The sequence below is a fragment of the Cyprinus carpio genome, chromosome B6 (genome assembly GCF_018340385.1).
Source record: "Cyprinus carpio isolate SPL01 chromosome B6, ASM1834038v1, whole genome shotgun sequence".
Classification (NCBI taxonomy): Eukaryota; Metazoa; Chordata; class Actinopteri; order Cypriniformes; family Cyprinidae; genus Cyprinus; species Cyprinus carpio.
In genome coordinates, this window is record NC_056602.1 from 25452077 (window position 1) to 25477265 (window position 25189).

The 25189-nt window shown below is 33.3% G+C and overlaps 1 protein-coding gene across 1 annotated transcript; it reads right to left on the reverse strand.

Annotated features, from left to right (window-relative positions):
• Positions 1–763: 763 nt before the first annotated feature.
• Positions 764–23199, reverse strand: ngfb (nerve growth factor b (beta polypeptide)). The gene is made up of 3 exons (XM_042726480.1): positions 22984–23199; positions 5436–5548; positions 764–4141 (listed from the first exon to the last, which is right to left on the reverse strand). The coding sequence occupies exons 2-3, from the start codon at positions 5509–5511 to the stop codon at positions 3528–3530; spliced, it is 690 nt and encodes a 229-aa protein (XP_042582414.1). The 5' UTR covers positions 5512–5548; positions 22984–23199; the 3' UTR covers positions 764–3527.
• Positions 23200–25189: the final 1990 nt, after the last annotated feature.

The window sequence follows — 25189 nt, forward strand, 5'->3', positions numbered from 1 at the left end:
TTTTTACAAGTAAAACCCAGCCTCTATATTATACATTAATTATATAGTTAGGCTATATTTACTTTGGTAGTAGTCTTTGACCTTAACTGTTTTGTATAAACTTTAATGCTTTAATACAATGATGTCAAAACACAACCATATCTCTCAAAGTACAATGACCAAAACATAATGTTTGAGTAACCCTACCGGCATTGACCATCATCTGAGTGCATGATTATACAGCCAGCAAAATCTAAATATGGTTTTCAAATACATCCAGGACACAGTGTAGACTTATTTAGGATTTAGACACTGACATGAATCTAAAAAGAATAATAATAAATATTTTACAATTACACAGACATAGTAGTAATGTTTTATATATTGCTTTATTTTATAATTGTTTTATTTTTATTATTTTATTTTATTTTTATTTTTATGAATATTATTGTATGAATCTCTAATTATTTAAAAGTGGAAATGCTAATTATATATTATCAATATATTATATATATATATATATATATCCTATGAATCAAGTAAACATATATATATATATTGTTATCTCAGGTCTAGTCAAGAAAATGTTTTCCTATGAATCAAGTAAACCTTTGAATGAACGGCCTTGCTGCAATAAAATCAGGACATGTGATATTTAATATATTTAGTATATGAGCAATTAATTATGTTACATTAATTTAAACAACATAGAGTAAGATTGTAATAGCAGTGCGCCCTCTAGTGAAAAAAAAATGTATACTAAAAACACGTGTACTGTCAATATTGTACAACAACGGGCCAAATGGCAAGTGAAATGACATCTGAAATCTTATTTTTGCAACAAAAAAAGGGACTCATTCATACTATAACAGAAGAGAATGGCACCATTAAATCGACCTAATGGCTTCATCCGTTGTAGATTTAGGAATCAACCACTAGAGGGCGACTGTTGTTTGTTTTTGAATTGGTCCGTCCACGCTGTTTACTGCACAACTCATCGCTTTAGATACATTAATTCACTGTTATCTCTCGATTAAGAGTTGAGACTTTTATGTGAATGTGATTAAGGAATCTTCAGCCTTTCTGAAGACGATAAATCCTTGTAGCACGCACACGGAGGGGCGGCCGTGGCCTTGTTTGAAATCTCCTCAGTGTGTCAGTAGCCTACCGTCCACAGTTCATTAATCTCGTTAATATTCTCTGTGAATTAAACAAAAGGGGCTCTTTTGGATTTGTCACAACAGACTCTCCATAGGGAGCTGTCCTACAAACAATTAGAGACAAGCTTGTTTGTTCCATTAACATGAGCTTGAGGAAAATTCTCTCTCATTCTTCATCTGAGTACACAGAGCTGTTTGAAATAACTGTTGACCACAAAACATCCTCTTCTAATGAGAGCAAATGGTTGTGTGAAAGTGACTCTTTTTTTTTTAAATATATCCCTAAACAAACAAGTGCTGATGAAGGACCTAATGGTTTATGTGACATAAACCTAACAATCCTGTTGATTATTCCACCCGAACTTTGACGTCTGACCTTGCAGACCTGTGGCTTTCAGGCTTCCAGACATGACCTCATCATTTGGCCGTGCACCTGACCTTTGGCATGTGATCTTCCTCTGTTTACACAATCAAACCTGAGGTGGGTCTCACCATCTGTTTTTTAAGACTTCCACATTCTGCCTAAACAAATGTATTCAAAGTCTGATTGGGATGACACACCTGTTTGTGGTTGTTAGAATTGCTTTTTTAACGATTTTCACTGTCAAGGCCAGTTCTCTAGGCATTACGTGGAAGCCTCTAGTCTGGAAGGGGAACGTCTAATGCATTCCAGCGTAGGTCCGTTTCCATGTGTGTGAGGCACATCTGTTGAGATGTGAGGTCGGTCAGTTTCAACAAACTCTCCGGCTTACTTAAAGTGTCTGACAAAATTTGCCCTGACCGTTTAGTTTTTCTGCCACATGGCTGGAGGTCGTGTCTGAGTCACGGCTTTTTTTAACATCAAAACCAGAAAAAAACCCAACTAATTCCCGAAAGCTTTAACTGAGGTTGTTCTGTAAAGTTCAATGGCTTTTTTTGGCTTACAGCACAATGGAAAATATTTAAAGGAATATTCTTGATTTGGCTCTGTCAACCGTATGGCATGCTGTTGATGGCCACAGAAAATAATCTGGACAATGTGAAATATTTATAGTAATGCGATTACATTGGACGCCAAGTGTGCCAGCATTTAAAAGCAAAAAAAATAAAGGTCACTTATGTTATAACTTAAGTTTATTTGACCTGTAAAATTGATCTATTTTTCTAGATCGATAAACCTCTGGTTATTCTGGTTTCATTCCATGTTTTTAATTGGTATTCTTGAGCAAATACCAAGTGAAGGTAATTGGATTTAACTTTTTTTAGTTGGTTGATAAGCAATTCTATTAAACCATTTAGTGTTTCATGCTAACATGCAACGTTTGGGTGTTTTTCCCCCTTCAAAAAAGAAGTTCATACAGCATTAGAATAAATCTAGTGTAACTAAATAATTTTTGGGGGGTGAACTATCCTTGTAAGTATTTATTCATGCTTGTCTACTAGACTTCAGTAAGTGCACTATGGAAAAAAACAACTCTTTTTTTTTCATATTTATTTTTCACGTCAAATTATCTTCTGTGGTAACCAACAGCACATATGCTGTCGAAAGAGCTTAGGTCAACATGAAACAGATTTGTTTTACCATTTCCAAACCATTTTAATTTGATAAGATGATATATTTCAGAGTCAAGATATTTAACAAGAACATGTAGGCCAGTAGACGTCTGTAAGAAGCCCCTAAGGTTAAGAAAACCCTTGACAATACACTTCTTGCAACTGGGCCCAGGACTTTTTAAACCATGTGTGACTGACTGACAAGCTGTCTGTGGAAATTTGTTGACAATTGGTTTGAGGGGCTTAGTGACATCAGCCAAAAATAAAAGTCATTCAGTCATTTTTTTTTTCTTTGGAATAATGTGCGCCAATCAATAATACCAGGAACATGTGTTAGTTAGTAAATTAGGTTACTTTTAAATTCACATCGACAATAAGTTCCTCCAAAAGTAAAATTTCTGTCATCATTTACTCACTTTAATGTCGTTCCAAACCCGTATGACTTTATTTCTTCTACAGAACCAAAAAATGGCAAAAGGTCAATGCAGCTGTAATGAACAGACACTGAGGATTCCAAGAATGAGTAAATGATGACATATGTTCATTTAAAATGACCTCATCTCCTAATATGCACCAAATCAACTAGACAATAATGATGCGGTTTAATAAATAACAATTACCACACACAACAATGTATGTACATGTTCTCGTAATGCTGCAAATGAAAACAATTATCTTAACAAGACTTAAAAAAGAACTGAAAAAAGTCCATTGTAGTGTCCTCCTTAGATGGTCTGTTTTATGTAAGAAGTTGTCATTAATGGTTTGCACAAGGAAAATGTCCACCATCACAGAGAGGAATATGAGTTTGATATCATTAGGCTGGTGTTGGCATGTTGAAAAGCAGCCAGTTTGTCATTGTCTCCAAGACTTTCGGCTCAGCACACACACACAAGCTACATTGATTCTTATGAGTCTCCATGCCACCAGGTTCTTGAATGAAGTCAGCGCTCGCACAAACGTGTGTGAATTGGTGCAGTACGAGTTCCAATGGCGTGCATCGATTCCCAAACACCCGGATCCTCCAGTCCGCCCGCTGCTGCACGTCGTCTCAAAAAAGTACTGCTTTTTCTTGGAGTTGTTGATGATTACGTCGGGCAAGACGGTGACCTCGTTGCCCGAGATGTCCGTAGCTTTGGTTTTATTTCCCTCCCAAGTGCTAATGCTCTCGCAGACGGAGTAAACTCCGCGGTGTTGAGGTGCTCCTGCCTTTCTCTTCGTCCTGCTCCTCATCTGGTGCCCAGCGAGCTCTGAGTCGGGGGGATGTTCACTGAACAGAACCCGGGGTGAGCGGTACCGTCTCTTGTTGAAGAGTTTAGGATCCACAGTCGGCACAGGGTTTGCCGTGACATCATGCTGTCCATGGCCGGTGTTTTGTGGACAGATGTCACCTGGGCGCTGGGCAAACATCTGGCTGCAGGACAAGAGCAGCAGGGCTAGCATGGACCACCGCATGGGCTCAACGTGACCTGAGTATGGCATAGATTAACGTTAGATTTCATCACACGCAATAACATACAAACAAATATGATGCCAGATTTCTTTACATTTCTTTGGCTGATATATATACAGATATGTATACAGCCAAAGAATGGTAGATAATATGATAGTTGAAATCTGTAGATTTACACAATTTAAAAAAAGCTCAATAAAGCTCCAAACTTTTTTTCTTAATTTCATTTTCTTTTGAAGTAGCGTAATCAGGCATTAAAACATTATAATATACAACAGAATAACTGTTAGTATTTTTTTCTGTTAAACTGTTCGTTTCATTCTGTTAAACAAGAGTATTATCTGCTTGTAATACTAGCTGATTCATATATTTAAAATAATCATATTTATATTAAAATACTTAATACTAAAATATTTTAGATAATAATATTAAATTGGTTTCTACTTAATATTTTCCTATATATATATATATATATATATATATATATATATATATATATATATATATATATATATGTATATATATATATATATACACACACACACATTAAAAACATTAACATTAAAATATTTTATATAATTATATTAAAATGTTCAGTATATATATAAAAAAAAAAAAAAACACACACACAAACACACACACACACACACACACACACACATATATAAAAAGTGTATATATATATATATATATATATATATACATATAAAATATTTTCAGATACCGATGGTCATATGTCACACCTAATCTAAATTAATATCATTACTTTCTGATAACATTATTTTTAATCTTCTGTGTTACTTGGTATATAAAACCTAGTTAAACACTTTTATGAATCGATTATCTAATATAATAAATATTTTAACAAAAATACTCAACAAGAGAATGTTTTATAGTCTCTTCAACTGGATATTTTGACATTATTGTTGTACAGTGATATCAGATTGGTAATATATTTGGTATGTACCATAATATCGAATGATTACCATATCTATAAACTATACAAATTTTACTGTAATTCTTTAGCATTAGCTGTACACTCCAAAACTATGGTAGTACCATGGTACTGTATCCAAATTACTGTCCAAAGAACTTTTTGGTACTTTTTTTTGAATCTGGGAGCCAGGACTATATAGCATTAACTGACAGCTATTCAAGCAGTAGAAATCCCTCATACATGTGTATCAGCACAACCTGAACCTCCGCAAACTAGCATAGCATAGCTTTGACTTTTTAATACTGAAAATAGGTTTATATCTGTGCTTTACACAGGTAATCTTGTGTTTAAGAGGAAAAAAGATTATGTTTACCTGTGAAATGTGTCCAGGTGAACTGTTTTCTCCCGTCTGTCTTTAGCGTAGCTCCTCTGTGCTCCTCATGGTACATGTATCGACCAGCGTGGCATCTTCTGCTTCCAGCTCCTCTGCAGAGAGGTACAGAAAAGTATGAAGCAAGCTGTAATTTCACATAATTGCCATTTACCGCATGCGTATCACTCATGCAGCGTTGTACTCTAGTGAATCGATTCATTCAGACGGATTTACAAAAAATGATTCACCAGACCCAGGAGGGGAGATATGTTAGATTAGGCCTTTTTCTGAAGACAAACATCTAAAATTGACATCTCGCTGCCGTCAAGGAAAAACATTTGTCGTATTAAACAGATCTCCTGTTTCTTTCCTACATGGAGAAACACCTCATCCGTCCAAACGCATTCCTTCCATTGGTGAAATGCTGGGAGAAAAATGCACATTTCAGACTATGTTTCAGCGGATAAATGGCATCTTCAATGAATGATGTAGTAATCACTGTCAAATTACTGCTTGAGCGTGACACGCGTAGACAAACAAGACAGACCAAAACCCAAATGTGACACACATCAACATACACCCCACACTCAAACCATCCGACTGCCACAACATACACAAACCTCCAGTAAATTGCTTTGGATCGCAGCCTTTCTGTGTGGCTTGTGGAGGTGGTCTAAGAAATCCTCAGCCACTGACCTCAAACTCATTAGCTGTGATAGAGACAATTTAACACATTCCGTCTGGCATAGCCGATGTTATCACGCTGACACAAAGAGCAGAGCCAGGCGGTGCTCTCCTTTCAAAACAGTCTGCTTTCATATGGTAACAGTTCCTGGGTGGCAAGGGTTTCAGTGTGTAACGTGAGCTCCTCCGAAGCACACATATGCACAGCCTTATCTGCAGCCTCCACAGGGCTATGGATTCCTGGAGGGCAGCTTTCTTTAAGCACTCATGTGTGGCAGAGCTCAGGGATGAAGCGTGGCTTTGTGCTGGCCCTGGGCCTGTGGACTAGAAGTCCATGCACAGGCAGCATCCCCTTTAATGCACACTGAAGACTTATGCTACAGTCTACATAGCTTCACTAGAAGCTGTCACATGGCATTATGTAAAATGAGAATCATTGCCATTTAGGATGAGGTGAAACAGCGGGCATGTTCGGACCTTCCTGCCAAAAAGAAGCTAGTCAGATTAAACTTATCTTCAAAGTATGAAATATACCTAGATGAAAAGGCATGGGTTCAATTCACAGTGGCAAACAAATGAACTCAACCTAACTGTATACGAATGACAGTGAAGATGTTTTTTTTTTTTTTTTTGCATTTTTTTTTTGCATTTTTCCTCATATTCTAGTATATATTTTACACACACACACACACAAAATAGTTTATAGTGTGTGTGTGTGTGTGTGTGTGTGTGTGTGTGTGTGTGTCCCTGGACCACAGTCATAAGTGTCAATTTTTTGAAATTGAGATTTATACGCTTTCCATTGATGTATGGTTTGTTAGAACAGGACAATATACACTCTTAAACAATGCTGGGTTGTTGGGCCAACCCAACTTTGGGTCTGAAATATGGGTGCTAAAAAAACCATAAATATTGAAATTTTCACATTTAATTTTGTCCCAAAAGAATTAATTAGTCCAAATTTGACCCAAAGTTGGGTTGAAATAACCCATGCATGATCTTTTTAAAATCCTAATGATTTTTGGCATAAAAACAGGACAATATTTGGCCAAGATACAAAACTATTTGGAAATCTGAACAAATATAAGGGTGTGCAAAAAAAATCTAAATTTGAGGTCCAGGGTCACACACACACACACCCACACAAAGTTTTCCAATTTAATTTTTTTAGCTACAAATGATATATTACTTTAAAAATTTAAAATGAATCTTCATGGAAATGTATTTATTGTTTACTTAAATCCTAATTAATTTTTGGCAATAAAAGAAAAATATATCAATCATTTATGACCCATACTAGTATATTGTTGGCTACTGCTACAAATATATCTGTGTGACTATACGATTTCTTTTTTTGGGTTTTTACAAGGGTCACACTCACACACACATATACACACACACACACACACACACACACACATATACACACACATACACATACACATACATGCATAGGCCTACATATATATATAAACCAAGTAGCTTTGTAATAATAGCCCTAGTCTCTATTATTTTATGGCTCCAGCTCTTTCTTCAATGTAAGTCTACAACATTTTCCATTTGTTTGATCATCTGCCAGGAGAAAGTCATATACAATATTAGTATGAGTTGTATAATTTCAGAAGGAAACTTGTTAGGATATAAAGAACATTTATTTAGGCCGCTTGGCCACAATGACAAAGCTGGCTGGACAGCAATTAAAATTAATGACTGCGGTGATTTCAATGCCACCAATATAGTTTATCAATGTTTCCCTGACAAATTTATGATTGTTAATACAAGCAACCATGCACATAATGCACACAAGCACACTCACATACACACATCCAGATGGCTGACTGCATGAGGTCTGTTATGAGATGGTGTCAAAGACTTATCGCTTGTGTTACTGACAACAGATGATGATGAATCCAGATGGGGTCATATAATCAGCTCTGGATATAGAACTGGACATTATTGTACCATCACATAAACACCCTGTTAGCAATTATACAAAGATTTCCATATCTCATCTCCACTAGACATAAACAAACATGTATGACTTACATGTGAAACATGATCAAACCCCTGACCCTAAGTTTTAAACTTCGGTAAGTAACACCATTTGTGCTCCAGACATAACAGATATCATGCAGCTCACTGACGAGGTGTGATAATACTTTTCTAATGAAAAAATCCAGGCTTAAAATCCATGCCCACGTTAGTGTTAGGGTTATCATAAATATTCATCATAATTGTACATACATAATTAAAGGAATAGTTCACCAGAAAATAATAATTTGCTTTGAATTAACTCACCCTCAGGCCATCCAATATGTTGATGTGTTTGTCTATTCATCGGAACAGATTTGGTGAAATGTAGCATCACTTGCTCACCAGTGGATCCTCTGCAGTGAATGGGTGCCGTCAGAACAAGAGTCCAAACAGCTGATAAAAACATCACAATAATCCACAAGTAATCCACACCACTATCAATTAACATCTTTTAAAGTGTAAAGCTGCATGTTTGTAAGAAACAAATTCATCATTAAGACGTTTTATCTTAAACTGTCTCTTCTGACCCGTTGACCCGTTGTTTTCATTTGCAAGCACTGCAATTTCACTGGAGAAAGCAATATGTGACCCTGGACCACAAAGGGTCCAGTCTTAAGTCGCTGAGGTATATTTATTGCAATAGCCAAAAATACATTGTATGGGTCAAAATTATAGATTTTTCTCTTATACCAAAAATCATTAGGATATTAAGTAAAGATCATGTTCCATGAAGATATTTTGTAAATTTCCTTCCGTAAATATATCTAAACTTCATTTTTGATTAGTAATATGCATAGCTAAGGACTTCATCTGGACAACTTTAAAGGCGATTTAGATTTTTTGCACCCTCAGATTCCAGATATTCAAATAGTTGTATCTCAAACAAATATTGTCCTATCCTAACAAACCATACATCAATGGAAAGCTTATTTATTCAGCTTTCAGAGTATAAATCTCAATTTTGAACAGTTTACACTTAAGGTTTTGTGGTCCAGGGTCACATATTACGGATAGAGAGCTCACATTTTAGCTGGAAGTGACGGTCTGAAGTTAACAAACATCTTAATGATGGTTTTGTTTCTTACAAACACTAAGATTTTCACTTCATAAGACATTAATTGATGGACTGGAGTGGTGTGGATTACTTGTGAATTGTTGTGATGGTTTTTATCAGCTGGTTGGACTCAATTCTCCAAGTTTGTTCTGATGAAGAAACAAACTCTTCTACATCTTGGATGGTCTGAGGGTGAGTAAAGATTCAGCAACTTTTCATTTTTGGGTTAACTATTCCTTTATATATGAGATATATGGGTATACAGACCCTTAATTAAAAGTGAAATAACCTTGACATCTTGAATATGTCAAAAGGATAAAAAAAAATATTACATAGACTGTAAATACTGAATAACATACTATGAACACAAGTTTTAATTCAGTTAAAAAGTCCTACAGTACAGTTGAATGCACACAGCAGTGCATAGTGTTCTGCAAACAGCCACCCAGCAGGTCAACATGATCAAGATGAAGTACCTGCTCTTCCTGTGAGGACGGGTCATCACATTGGAATGCACACACATCACTTCCTCTGCCAGAGTGAGTAGCCAGAGGCTGTATGTGTGTGGTACACAGTGTAAGGCTCAGGCTATTGTATCAGACAGATGCTCAGGCCTTTCCCAGGACCGCCTAAAACGCTTACATTTTGTCTCTTTGCAGTGATGAACAGATATGACAGTTAAAGTCTAGTCAAGTCAAAATCTATTTATCAAGTTTATACAAGCTCCAGAGAATCACATAAAGAGAGAGACTCAAAAGAAGCAGGACTCAACAATGAATATATTTTTTTGTTCACTGACACAGTCAGGTAGTTAGTTCAGATTGTTGCTTTCCCTAACAATTCTTTTATTTTCAAAAATTATTAATTATTTAATTACATGCACGATCATTCAAAGTTTATTTATTTATTTATTTTTTTGTAAGAAATTAATACTTTTATCCAGCAATCAGATGACTCAAAGACATTTATAATGTTATAAGACATTTCTATTTCTATGTTTTAAACTTTCTGTTCATCAAAGTTAATAAGAAATGCTTCTTGATCACCAATTGAGCATATTAGAATGGTTTCTAAAAGATCATGTGAAACTGAAGATTGGAGTAATGATGCTGAAAATTCAGCTTTGCATTACAGAAATAAACTGCACTTTAAAATTGTAATTACATTTTAATGGTTATTTTAAACTGTAATAATATTTAATAATATTAATGCTTTTACTATATTTTTGCAGCCTTAGTGAGCATAAGAGACTTACTTTTGAATGGTGGTGTAATTATGAATTTATATTTATATATATATATATATATATATATATATATATATATATATATATATATATATATATATATATATATATATATATATATATATACAGTACAGGTCAAAAGTTTGGAAACATTACTATTTTTAATGTTTTTGAAAGAAGTCTCTTCTGCTCATCAAGCCTGCATTTATTTGATCAAAAATACAGAAAAAAAACAGTAATATTGTGAAATATTATTACAACTTAAAATAATAGTTTTTTCTATTTGAATATACTTAAAAAAAAAAAATTTATTCCTGTGATGCAAAGCTGAATTTTCAGCATCATTACTCCAGCCTTCAGTGTCACATGTACATCCAGTCTATCACATGATCATTTAGAAATCATTTTTATATTCTGATTTATTATGAGTGTTGGAAACAGTTCTGCTGTCTAATATATTTGATGAATAAAAGGTTAAAAAGGTACTGCATTTATTCAAAATAAAAAAAATTCTAATAATATATATTCTAATAATATATTTTTCTTTACTATCACTTTTTATCAATTTAACAAATCCTTGCTAAATAAAAGTATTGATTTTATTTAAAAAAAGAAAGAAAGAAAAATTACTGACCCCAAATTACTGACCAGTAGTGTATATTGTTATTACAAAATATTTATATTTTAAAAAACATAGCTTCTTTTTTTTATTTACTTTTTATTCATCAAAGTATCAAAAAAGTATCACTGTTCTGAAAAAATATTAAGCAGCAGAACTGTTTCCAACTTTGATAATGAACATCTATTAAATGATTTCTAAAAGAATCAGATAATGATCCTAAAAATTCAGCTTTTGCAACAGAAATAAATGATAATGTATAATAAATTTAAAAACATTATTTTAAATTGTAATAATATATCATATTTTTTTTTCTGAATGATCAAATATACTAAATTCAGGTAATGCATACAAAACGACCCACTGTGATTACCTAAACTCACTAGTTCCTAACCCTCCAGAAGTTCGCTCTGCAGTGAACTTGTGTTGCCATCCCAAAAGATTCAGTTTTCAAATACTCTCAATTTTTCCTGGATAAATTTCTCAAAACAGCTGAGTCTTTACTCAAAAAAACATCTAAATTCTAAACCAACTAATTATTTTAATCATTGTAATACATACCTGAGACGTGTCATATTGTATACACTGATTGTTTCTAAACTATTAAGTTTTGGATCTGTATGATTTGAAATCAAATAAATGCAGGCTTGATGAGCAGAAGAAAACTTCTTTCAAAAACATTAAAAATAGTAATGTTTCCAAACTTTTGACCTGTACTGTATATGTATATATATATATATATATATATATATATATATAGATATATATATATATATATATATATATATATATATATATATACACTATGCAATAAAAATATATATAAAATATATTTCTAAAAATATGTCTATTTTTCATTGAATATTAACAGAAACTATTTACATCTAACAATTTATTAAAATATGTATTGGAATTTACATTATAATTTACATATAATGAAAACTATTGCAACATTGGCTGTAATGTAACTCCGTCGCAGATGTAAATTTCTAAATGCATTTTTGCTGGAAAATGAGGACATACATTCCAAAACATTGCTCACTTGTTTATAACTCTTGACCAATGCTATATGATGCTTCCAGGACTATCACAAATCATTTAGACAGAACCTAATCCAAATCAGCCAACCAGATAACGTTACTGTGGAGATGTTGTAAATTCACAACACTATTCAGTACATCACAGAAAACCAAATGTGTATGATTGCATAAAACACAATCGGTGATAAAAAATAAAAAAATAAAAAAATAATACTATGCATAATTCAAAATATGTGAGAAACACCCTGTGAAAAATCATTAAGGAGATTTCCTTCATATTAACACAATAGGCCTACATTGTGCCCTATTTTTACAGACTAAGAAGACACAGCCCTGGCCTGACAGGGTGTCTACTGACCCGAAACTCTCTCAGGATATCCATTTTGTTAATCCCCTGTTAATCTATTAGTTAAAGTTAACCTAAGAGCAGTTCCAAAGAAAAATACAACATGTATATAAAAGTACGAACAATGTCAAAACAATAAAAACAGACATTCAGTAAATGGCATCTGTAAAAATATTGGTCACTCATTAACGGCTGCTGGATTGATAGATGGTTTCCGTGCATAAAATTAACATGTGGGTGAACAGAAAACATTTCAAATGCATCAATGGTCTCATAATGATTATCTTCTGTTTCCTTTCCGAAAACACAGCTGAGACTCTCTTTTGTTTTCAGAGTAAAGAAAACTGGTTGACTTTTCCCACAAGAGAAAGAGTCTGAGTGCTGAAATATGAAGACATCAATCTAAAATATTACTCACATCTCCTCTGCACTTCTCCAAACCACCAGCTGTGTAATTTAACTATTTCAACAAATTCCCTCAATGAGAAACAGAAGTTACATCATTTACTTGGACAACAATGCGAGCGCTGGCGTTTGGGACAGCGCTGTGCAGCCCCCCCCCTCACTGTGTTATGAGTTATGGCTAAATTTGCTGATTTTTACTCTGTGTAGAAGCCACATCTAAGCAACAAAGACTGCAGGACAGAAAAAAACTACAACTGTGATCTAATGTTTATTTACATGCACAACAGACAGTTCCTGTCAAGCTTTCTAAATTAAAAAAACCTGAAAAGATGATCCAAAACCATTTCAGTGCATAAAAGTATGAGAACGCATTTTTAAAAATTGCCAAAAATAACATGACTGACTGAAATCATATCATGTAAGAGTAGGGGCTACATTTGTTAAACTTTGAGACCATTAAAAAAGTTCATTATAAAATATGTGTTTAAGTAATTTATATTATGAATATTTATTTTTCTTCACACACTTGAATTCATTTAGTTACTTACCTGTGCTGCCCTCTTTGACATGATTTGTATAAATGTAATATGTGTTTTAAACTGAGCTTGAGTACACAAATAAAAATTATTTTTTCACTTCAGATTTCTATCAGATACTTAACCCGAGACTACATGAAGATCTTGTTTATTAATTATTATAATTAATGATTTATTATTAATATTATTATTATTATTATTATTATTATTGTTTAATTATTATTATTGTTATTATTATTAGAAAAACTTTCAGAAAAATATTTTTTTTTACTTAATATGATAATTTTTCCCATATACAAATCAATTTACAAATCCATCAGAAAAACAAAGTGTCTAAACATATTTCTGTTTCATTTTCATTTACAGTCATTTTATGTAACATATAAGAAACACATTACATCACACACTATTTTTATACCAGAGACAAATTCTCATTCATGAGAGTCCTACATTTATTAATATTTTTTAATAACATTTTTTTTTTAAAAATGAAAAAGGTTTAAGAATTTTTTTTTTAATCATTGTAATTGTTTACTATATAAGAAACAATTTAAAATGGTAAAATACTCAAAACATTTACAAGTTATTACTTATTTAAAAACTCATTTAAATTTATATAACATTTTAATTTTTATAGATATATTATGCTATTTTTATTATTATTATTATTATACAAATTTATTTTTAATTTAACATTATAAATGGTTACCATATAAAAAACATTTAAAATGGTAAAATATTTAAAATTCATGATTTATGATTGACAAAACTCCATGATAACCCTACATTAAATATTTTTATTTAAAAAAAATTTTTTTCATGAATTATTTGCAAAAACATATTTTTATAAAATTATTAATATTTTTCATTTTACATTATTATTATTGACATTATTTCAATTCCATCAGATACTATTTCACACCTGAGACCTGATTATCATGCATGATTTCACTTCGTATGGGCGTGGCCTAATCAAATTGTTTGTAAGAGCTGCCAAAATCATGGAGTAGATGGAGTAACTACATAGGAAATGCTTTTGTGTGGGAATCCATTCAAATACTTCACCAATGCCTTAAGTCTTATTACTCATGTTGTTTTAGTACATTTCCTTGCACAAACTGACAGTCAGCTATCTAACCCACAACTATAATTGAGAAGGTATCACTGCAGTGGATTGATGCTCCTGGCCATGTGAATGCTTCTGTAGGATTGCATGCTGTCGGCTAGCTCCGGCTTGCTTGGAATCCAGAGCCTGAGATTTTCTCTTGTTTGGCCTCTGGACATTATTTAGCAGAAGCTGTCTTAAAAAGCATAATAGCAGGCAATTTAGACCAACTGTCAACTGTCCAATTTTCTCGACACCCTTCCTGTTTTCTGTGTAGAGGTGTAAGCTTGCCAATTACTGCTATTGAGTAACTATGGAGAAATAGCAGGCATGAAGGCAAAGATACCTAAATCTGACCGCTTCTGTCAGGCTATTTCAATCTAAAACAGATGTGCTGGATCTTCTGACCAGAGTCAGGAGGTCTAAGAACAAGCTGAAATATTTCCCTTTGAGTACAGACTAAAAAGACTCTTCACATCATTTCAAGACCTTATTTTATTATATATATATATATATATAATATATATATATCTATATATATTCAAGCTTTTTCATTATAATTTAATTTATTTATTAGTATAATACAGATCACAAATTTCAAGCTTTTTCATCTGTTAAAAACATGTAAAATGCAATCACTTACAGGAATAGTTCACCCCAAAATGAAAATGTTGTCATCATTTACAAACCTTTATGTCGTTCTAAACCTCTATGAGTTTCTTGTTGAACATAAAAGATATTTTGAAGAATGCTGGTAATCAAACAGTTGATGACTTCCATTGTATTTTTATTCACCTTGAGGGTGAGTAAATGTCCATTAAAGGCCTTCACATTAATATTTATTCATTTAGCAGATATAGATATCATATCTATGGAAGTTTGTTTCTGCCATGCGGAAAAATATTTAATTTTTTTATCTCATAATTCTTACTTTTTTCTCAGAATTCTCTTTTTTGATTCCACCATGGAATAAAAAATAAAGTAACTGTGAGTTTTTATCTCACAATTCTGACTTTTTTTTCTTGCAATTCTGAGAAATATCAACTTGCAGCTGTGAGCAAAAAAGGCAGAATTGTGAGATAAAAAGTCTTGGTGGAAACAAAAAAGAATTGTGACATGTAAACACAAGATTCTGAGAAAAAAGTCAGAATTCCAAGATTCCAGATTTGTGAGACATAAACTCAGAATTCTGAGGGGAAAAAAGCCAGAATTCCAAGATGTAAACTCAGAATTCCGAGAAGTAAAAAAGCAAGAATTGCGAGATGTAAACAAACAATTCTGAGAAAAAACTCAGAATTGCAAGATGTAAACTAAAAAATGTCAGAATTCTGAGATGTAAACTTTTAATTCTAAGAAAAAAGTCAGAATTGTAAGATACAGTATTGTGATATAAAAAAAAAATGTATATTTATTTCTTTAGTGGAAAGAGGATTCCATATTTATCCAAAACAACTTACAAATGAATGCAAAAATACACGTGAACAATGACTGCATTTTCTGAATCTGAATGTTTTAGCCCAAATATTTGAAAAACAGTGCAGAAGACCTTTGCCAGGACAAAAGACATACAGTATTTACATTGTTTCAACACTTTTGGCAGGTGAGGAGCAACTTAACAAGCAAGCCTGAATAAGGCTCCGGATGCCAGTAAAAGAGCGAAACGACATCAGGAACAGTTAAGTATGAATTGTTAACGGTCCTGAAATAAACACTTGGACATTCTAACGCTTGCAGTCACGAAAACAGCTCTCTCCATGGCTGCAGAACACAGACACGAATGGTATTTAAAGAAACTGCTGCAGCACACAGGTTTCACCTGGACAGTCTCATCACTCGCTTTAAACCATGTTTGGTATCTGCTGTGACAGGGTACAGACGGACTGATGCTTCTTTAGACTAATTATCATAGGTGGAGAACAGCAACTGTTTTGGAATGCAGACTTGATGCCTCTGGTCTGAGGGATTTGTGAGATTTGGCCTCAGACTTGTTTATGGCTACACTCGAAATAAACTTTAGAAACAGACAAAGTTACTGTCTTGGGAGCCAATTCCACTGCACGTGAACTAAACGACATTTCTGTATTATCTCTGAGATGTCAAACTGTTTAAAAACACATTATTTTGGTCTGGGATGAAAATCTATATCTGTTTTGCCCATCTTTTATTGAGGGATTTTAATTTAAATTGTTTTGATAGATAGATAGATAGATAGATAGATAGATAGATAGATAGATAGATAGATAGATAGATAGATAGATAGATAGATAGATAGATAGATAGATAGATAGATAGATAGATAGATAGATAGATAGATAGATAGATAGATAGATGCCGTTCGAAAGTTTGGGATCCGTAAAATTTTAAATTATTTTTTAAGTTTCTTATGCTCATCAATGCTGCATTAATTTGATTACAGAAATACAGAAAAAAAAAACAGTAATATTGTGAAATATTATTTAAATTTAAAATAATGTTTTTCTATTTTAATATACTTTAAAATGTAGTTTATTCCTGTGATGCAAAGCTGAATTTTCAGCCTCATTACTCCAGTCTGCAAGTTGTGCTTCTTAATATTTTTTAAAACATGTGATATTTTTGTTCAGGATTATTTTATGAATAAATAGTTAAAAAGAACAGCATTTATCTAAAATAGAATTTTTTTGTAACAATACCACGATTCAAATGTTTGGTGTCAGTATACTTTTTTCGTTCCTTTTTTTTTTTTTTTAAAGAAATTATTACTTTTATTCTGGATGCATAAAAAAGTGCTAGTAAAGACACACACATTCAATATAAAGATCAATTAGATATGAAAAATAATACATACTTATGCTGCCTTTGACATCTAAGTGAAGTTTCTTCACCCTTGACAACAGAGTGAATAGTAAAGTTAAATTATCTAACAACAAGTCACGAGTGAAAACTCATTTGGAAAAAAAGGGCTGAGGATGTTGTGAATCTGTCATGATCAAACAGCCCGGCTTTTCCCGGAGCCCGAGGCTGCGTGGTGAAGTTAGTGCTCCTCTGGCCAATCCCTGCTCGAGATGTTTTCTTCACAGCCCAGTTCCTCCCAGATGTTCTGATTTACACTGGGCTTCATGGTGGATGTATACAACTGTCCTCAGCCGCTCTAAATATTGAAATTTGTTCCAATGTTAGGATGGTGAAAATAAATCCTTGTCACATTGGAAAAGATCATTCTTCCACAAGTAAAATAAACAAGGCTTAAAAGGTGCTGTAAGTGATTTCAGCTGTCTTGCTTACTTCCGTCATCTTGCGAACTTCAACCACGTTCTCTCTCTACACAAACATGTCAGCAAACTAAATGAAAGGTGGTCTGTAATACCTGAAGAAAGCTATTTGTTAGCAATCCCATTCATTTGAATGGCTCGGCTGCTGCGTCTGAAAAGTATGTGATTTAAATTTGCCATCTTTGCTCATGGGCTAAATGCCATGTGGCTATTCAATCTGGAGCCACAAGAAATGAAGGCAGGCAATGTTGATTGGTTAATCGCAAGAACACACACTAAGACAAATATGATTTCTCAGATAAAAGGGTCACATTCTTCCTAGTGTTCCAAGTAAGCTGCTTACAGTATGTAAAGTTAAAGCAGGAAATCTAAGACCTGTTCATAGGAACTAAAAAACTCCAATGTAAAAGCATTTTATGACAGAAGTGTGCAAGAGGTTGTAAAACGCTGTCTTCCTGAAATAACCAACATATTTATCTTGTTATAAAGTGTATCATTGTTTAACCACACTCTCCAAGAAGAGTCTGGTCAAATTACTTAAAGTGGAAGTGTGACGACTGGGCGGTGTGACGCTATACACTTGATTGTAAAAATGTTGATATAGATACCGTAGGTAAGTGCCGAAAAATAATTTAGAAATTTGAGTGGAACCTTTATTCCATAAATGAATAAAAGTTTTATTATATTCTCTAGTATGGTTTAAGAATGTTCCCAAGAGCATCTTTTGCTTCAGTGAAAGCAATAACATCTAACTTTATGTACAACGAGTCACATGATCATTGTCTCAGAATTGTACTGACTAAATTGAAATTGATCTGAGTGAAGCAGTGGCTAGAAATGAATCTTAAATATTTAAATACTTTGTTTCATACAGTTTATACATTTTATGTTAAAAGTTTGTTTTGTAAAGTTTATAATGATATTATTATATCAGATTTAAAGAAATAAAATCTTTGGAGTGCACTGTACAGGATAGTTTTATGTTGTCTGCAAGTGACAAAAAAAAATGGATACAGCTTCAAACATGTCTCATCCATTACTCCAGTCACATGATTCTTCAGAAATCATTCTAATAAGTTGATTTGCTGCTCTTACCATTACTGTTGAAAACAGTTGCGCTGCTAAATATATTTGTAAAAACTGACATAATTTTATCAGGATTCTTTGATAAGTAGAGAGTTTATCTGAAACCAATTTTTTTGCAACAATGTAAAAGTATCTGCTGTCACTTTCAATCAATTTAATTCATCCTTGCTGAATAAAATAAATTATAATTATACTTTTAAACAGCATGGATACAGCATACACTTTAAAAAGTAAATACACTTTTACTAAAAAAATAAACAAACAAAATAAAATCACTATAATTTGATATATATTATTACTGTAAATTTAAAAAAGTGGTTATTTGATCATACCGCCCACCACTACCAGGAGTGAATGGTTTGTCTTCCTCAGATATAATGGTCCAATTTTATTATTTCCCTACAGGTGCATTCCACTGACATCATTACCACCGAACAAGACATGACACTGCAATTACAGCAACTACAGTACGAACTTGTTATGTCAGGTTTGAGAGCTAAACTGCAGGGGAATTAGAAGTTCAAGTCCTTAAACACAGCTCCCTGAAGCCACAGAATCCACCAGGTTGAAAAGAGTGAACAAGGCTGGTGGCGATCCAAGCCTGAGATAAAGGCCTCCAACACGTTTCTATAGTTTACAGAGCGCGGCACAAAAGGATGTGTCAGAGAATATTTCACGGGCAAACACCTGCATCTCTGGAAACTATTTGGAGGAGAAATGGTAAATATGCTGGATAGTTTACATCGAAAATCAGATTTAGAACGGTATGGGAACTGATGGCATACATTTAGAGCACTATTTATTGGAGTGCCTTTGAATTGAAACCACATGTTAGGACACTTTAAAGCTCTGTCTCTGTGTTCTTCAAAGGGAAACGAGACAGAAATTACCCTTGCCTTTTACACTCTTCCTCGCTGATAACTCCTAAGAACACACGAGTCCCGTTTAGCACATGCTTGAAATTTATCTTACGGTAAACAAAGTTTTTTTTCCTTCTGTGCCCCTTCAGTCCTTATTTCAAACACCTCTTGAAACCATTTTGACGTTGCAAATCCAGCTGTAAATTTCTATTTAGTCTGAGCCTTGATAATCACCTCTCAGTTCCCCTTCACCTCTCACTCTCGGGGTGTTTGCTTTCAAAGATTTTCTCACCCATTTCTCTTGTTATTCTTCAGGTAATCCCTGGCTCAAAGGAGGAAGGCCCAGGGTCATCACCAATAACCCCCTCAAGGCTGACACCATAAACCCCTCTGAAAAGCCTCGAATGGTTGTGGGAAAGGGGGCAGTTGGACTTAAATCCCAAAGAGAGTGATGTCTTGTGAGGGTCTGTGACAAGACGGCAAGTCAAGCTTTCCCCCTTTGTTCAGTTCTTGAATTTCAGGCCAAATGGAAATTTTTTCCTTTTGTGAGAACTTGTTGGCAGATGTTGAAATTTAAAAGTTACGGACAGTTTTAAAGAACCTGACGGGCCTCTATAAATATTTTAAAAAATATGGACAGAAGTTGGAAAGCAGTTTTTGATTTTACAATGTCCTCATATACACTGCAACTAATTACACTTGTGACTTGTCTTCAGAGTATTTACTTTCATATTGAACTACTCAGAGTTCACTTTACAAAACTGCCACATTATACAGCCTAATTTGATCCTTTTAAACATCAATTAATTATGAAAAATTATGAAAAGATAAATAAAAAATATATAGATATCTTGACTAATAAGATATCTTGACAATATGCATTACTGTTCAAAAGTTTGGGGTTGGTAAGATTGTATAATGTTTCTGATAGAAGTCTAATGTGTTCACCAAGGTTGCATTTATTTAATCAAAAATTAAAAAAAAAATTAATAAAACTGTAATTACTACAATTGAAAATAATTGTTTTCTATTTTGAACTGTAATTTATTTCTGTGATACAAAACTGAATATTTAGCATCATTACTCCAGTCTTCAGTGTCACATGATCCTTCAGAAATCATTCTAACATGCTGATTTGCTGCTCAAAAACGTTTCTTATTATTATCAATGATAAAAACAGTAGTGCTGCTTTACATTTTTGAGGAAACTGAGAAATTCTTTAATGAAAGTTCAAAACAACTGAAAATGTTTAAAAAAAACTCTTTAAAAAAAAATATTATCCCAAACTTTTGAACAGTAGTGTCTCTTATAGCTAATACTGCTTAAAAATAGTTAACACCTAGCATTTTAAGTGTTTGGCATCCATGTTTCTTATGTACAACTTACAGTAGAAACACAAAACTGTTTCTACAGTAAACATTATGTCAACCATCTCAAATTCAAGATGCAACACCTGTATTTTGCACACACACACAGAACAATAATTTATTTTTAATTGCATTTAAATGCTGTTCTCACTCCCAAAGCATGTGTGTACTGTACGTGGCCTGGTAGCCCTAAAAAGCCTGTTGAGTAGGCCAATAGTACAGATCACTTGGCTGTGAGAGGATCAGCTTCTCCTACCCAAACACTGTCTATTCTAAAAGAGAAATGGCACAAGAATTTGGATCATCATTAAAAGGCAAAAGACAACCTGTTGTGTTCTAAATAAGAAGCTGAAAGTGTGTCAGGTGTCTGGAGAACATCACGGTGCATGAACCTGGCTTTCTATGTGGCAACTGACCTGAATAAACATGTGGCTAAACAGTGTGAAATGTAAGTTAGTTTAGAGACTTACAGTAAATATTTAAAGGGATGGTTCACTCAAAAAGGATATGTCTGTTGTTCCAAACTCTGTGAAACACAAAAGTTGAATATTTGAAGAATATCCAGGACACTCTATTCAATATAATGAAAGTGAGGAGCTGTTAAGCTCCAAAATGACAAAAAAAAGTACCATACATATAGTCCCTAGTATATGACTAGTGCACCACACTAAAAAGCCTTCTGAAGTTATATGATAGTTTTGTGTGAAGAACAGACAGAAATTACAAATCAATCACTTAATATTTAAATACAAGTCAATAATGGCTTAAATTTTAGTCTGTTTCTCACACAAAGCTTTCAAAGGGACGCAAGTCACTACTTTTATGATATTTTTATGATACTTTTATGGTGCTTTTCCTTTTGGAAGCTCACAAACCCCAGTTCTCATTCATTATAATAGCATTTATAAGTACCTTTTGTGTTCCATGGAAGAAGGAAAAGTTATAAAAAGCTTGGAATGATGTGAGGGTGGATAAATTAAGACAGAATATTCATTTCTTTCTTTTAAAAAAACAGAAGTACAAAATCTATGCAATTTTTATTTTATGTCATGTATACAAGCTGCACCATGCTTACAAAAAGTCAAAGAGTGCCTCACAAGAATGCTATTGTTTCATGGCTTCCATGTCTATGCTGTACCACACATATTATGCCTTGTAATGACTGGTACTCATGAATCAGTAATGAGTGATGTAGGTAACTGAGATGGCTGCAGTCATGTCTGCCTTACAACACAGAGAAAAATGATGACAAAAAAAAAAAAAAAAAAAACGCGGAGAGCGCCGAAAGTTTGTGCACTTTCATTGTATGAAAAATATGGAAGGTATGTCTGACCTGATGCTACATCCTCAGCAGTGTATGACTGGAGGTAATATGAGTCATGTGTGAGTAGAGGTTTGTGCATGTGTGCTGCAGCTGAAAGCCCTTCTCTGGCCCGTATCGCAATAGTAACCTGATGATCCTGAAGTTTGAAGGGAGGGGAGACACTTTAAGCCCCCCAAAGATGGGACAAATGGGATTTGTTGGTTGCCCCTGAAGACTGTGAACTAAGTCACTCCTATAAATATTGTCAAAATCTCTCCTACATACAATTACATGCACAAACTCCACTTTATTCTGTATGAAGTATAGAGAGGAATAAAAAATTTTATTTTAAAAAAGAGAAGATTACACAAAATAATTGTGTGTGTGTATATATATATATATATATATATATATATATATATATATATATATATATATATATATAAGAAAGTGCGGTTAGAGTTTAAGTCTAAAACTTAAAAGTGGACCAAGGATCAACTAAAAATCAAGTGTGTTTTAGCATTTTTATGTGCACAAAGTACTTCAGCATTTTTAGACACAACTTCTCTTGTAAAGTATTAAAGGCATGCATGTGTTATCAAACTGTCCTACCTCTCTCCTCCTCTTCTTCACTCTCTATCACTTCTGAAAGTTTATCAGATGATGCCTTATATTTATGTTTCAATATTCCACTTTTGTTCCAATGCTTAATCCTGAATGGGGAAACAGAGTGCTCTTGTCACCCAGTCCGAAGCAGCTCCTGTTGTTGAGAAATTGATTGCTGTGGTAGTTAGAGCCAGAAGTCCCGTCTTAGTGCCTCCTCTGTGGATGGGGAAGCCACAGGTCCTAAAACCTGACAGGTTCAAGCTTTTAGTTTACAATGGGAATAAAGTCATTTTCAATTCTTAAAAGTATGGGAGCCTATTTCTGCTACAAAATAAACAAATAAAAAGGAAAATGCAACTTTTTATCTCTGACTTTTTCTCACATTTCTGAGAAAATGATCACTGAATTGTGAGATATACATTCAGAATGGCAAGATACAAACTTGCAATTCTAAAAACAAAAAAGTCTGTGGTGGAATCTATTGCACTCTATTGTAGGAATTGCAAGATGTAAATGCAGAATTCAGAGAAAACAAGAATTTTGATATTTAAATTGGTAATCCTAAAAAAAATGTCATGAATTATGAGATTTACACTGGTAATTCTGAGAAAAAAGTCAGAATTCTGAGTTTATATCTCACAATTCTAAATTTATCTCATAATTCTGACTTTTTCTTAGAATTGTAAGAAACATTGATTTTTAGTTTCTTAAATTTTTTGATAAACAATCAAAATTAAAAAAAAAAATGAAAATTTTATCAAAAAAAAAAAAACTATTGCTGTCAAAATTAGAGCGTTAACGCAGGCGATTAATTTTTCCAGTTTAACGGTATTAAAAATATTTTGGGGTGGAGCTAAGGTTGGCCACCCCACTCACAACTGCTGCTTCTGTCTCTTTTGTTTTTTCTTAACAAGAATTGCATTTATTCAGAAGCAGAACTTCTTTACGACCACATCAAACAGGAGACTTTTCAGATGCGCGCTCCAACTTCACTTTCAAACGAGCGCTGAAACGGTACAGGTGAAGAGGTGTTTCAGTAGAACAACAGTGACTGTGGTCAGATGAGATGTTGTCAGGCCGTGTCCATAAAAACATATTTGCCTGTCCTGTCTGCCGTTATACTGTGCTTGTAGTGTGTGCTCTTCAGCTGCAAGCACTCTGTAGTCTGTATCATTTCATATTAAAGCGCGGGTGAAACTATACGAGCATGCGTATCAGATCCGTGTCACTTTCAGCAGCAGCAGCTCTTAAAGTAACAGCAGCCAAATAACCTAATAACCCAGCTGCTGTGATGTCTGTTAATCAAAGAACAAAAGAAGAAAGAGGAAATCAATAACTTTTGTATCCTTAAGGATTCGTCTATTTTTTAATTTAGTTTTTGACAAATTTATTCAATTTCTGTATATTTCCTACTTGCTGAAGGGCACAGGTAAATATGACATTTATTATAAAGGGTTTATGTGATATAAATTATAAATTGTTGTTGTTTTTAAAGTCTAATAAATGTTAAAATTGATGGCTCTCAATTATACTGTAATGTTGAATTGCTATAATTAGGTTATGGTTAGGCTAAATATAGGGGAAAAAATAACATTTTCCTAGAGACATCAGCAGTATGGATATCAGTCATACTCACCTTCAGTCATAAAAAAGATGTTTCATGTAAAAAAAAAATTCTGTCTTTATTTTGTTTCTACATTAATTTGAAGATTGAATGTTAAATGATCGCTATATAATAGTATATATAAAACCATTAATGTTCGGTGAGATTAACTGCGAAAAATTTTAGAAAAAAAAATGTGTGATTACTTTTATAGTTATTTAAAAAAAAAAAAAAGTATTTCATCCATCTCTTGGGCTACTGTATATTTTAAGTCTCCTAAATATGACATGCCATGCCAAAAAGGAATGCTTTGAAACATTATGAAACGTAAATCATGTTATGAATTTTTAAGTTACCTCTATTTCTAGCCACTAAAAGTGTAATGAACACTTTATGTCAGTATTATCAATTTCTAAATGAAACTAAATATTCAAGGAGAAAAAAATGTAGGGCTTTGGCATTTGATTGGGTTAGATCCTATAAAGTGAGTCAGTAAAAACAAAAGAAAACATAAAAAAAAGGTTGATGTCTGTTAAAAATCAAAAAATCTAAAATCAGAACTAGCAATGAATTCATCATGATTTGGCAGGTGGAGGATCTCCACGTGTT

Excerpts from the sequence above, each read along its gene's own strand:
- ngfb (XM_042726480.1), bottom strand. The coding sequence starts at position 5,511 with ATGTACCATGAGGAGCACAGAGGAGCTACGCTAAAGACAGACGGGAGA. Across the intron at positions 4,142-5,435 it reads CACCTGGACACATTTCACAG|GTCACGTTGAGCCCATGCGG; the intron begins GTAAACATAATC and ends TGCCATACTCAG.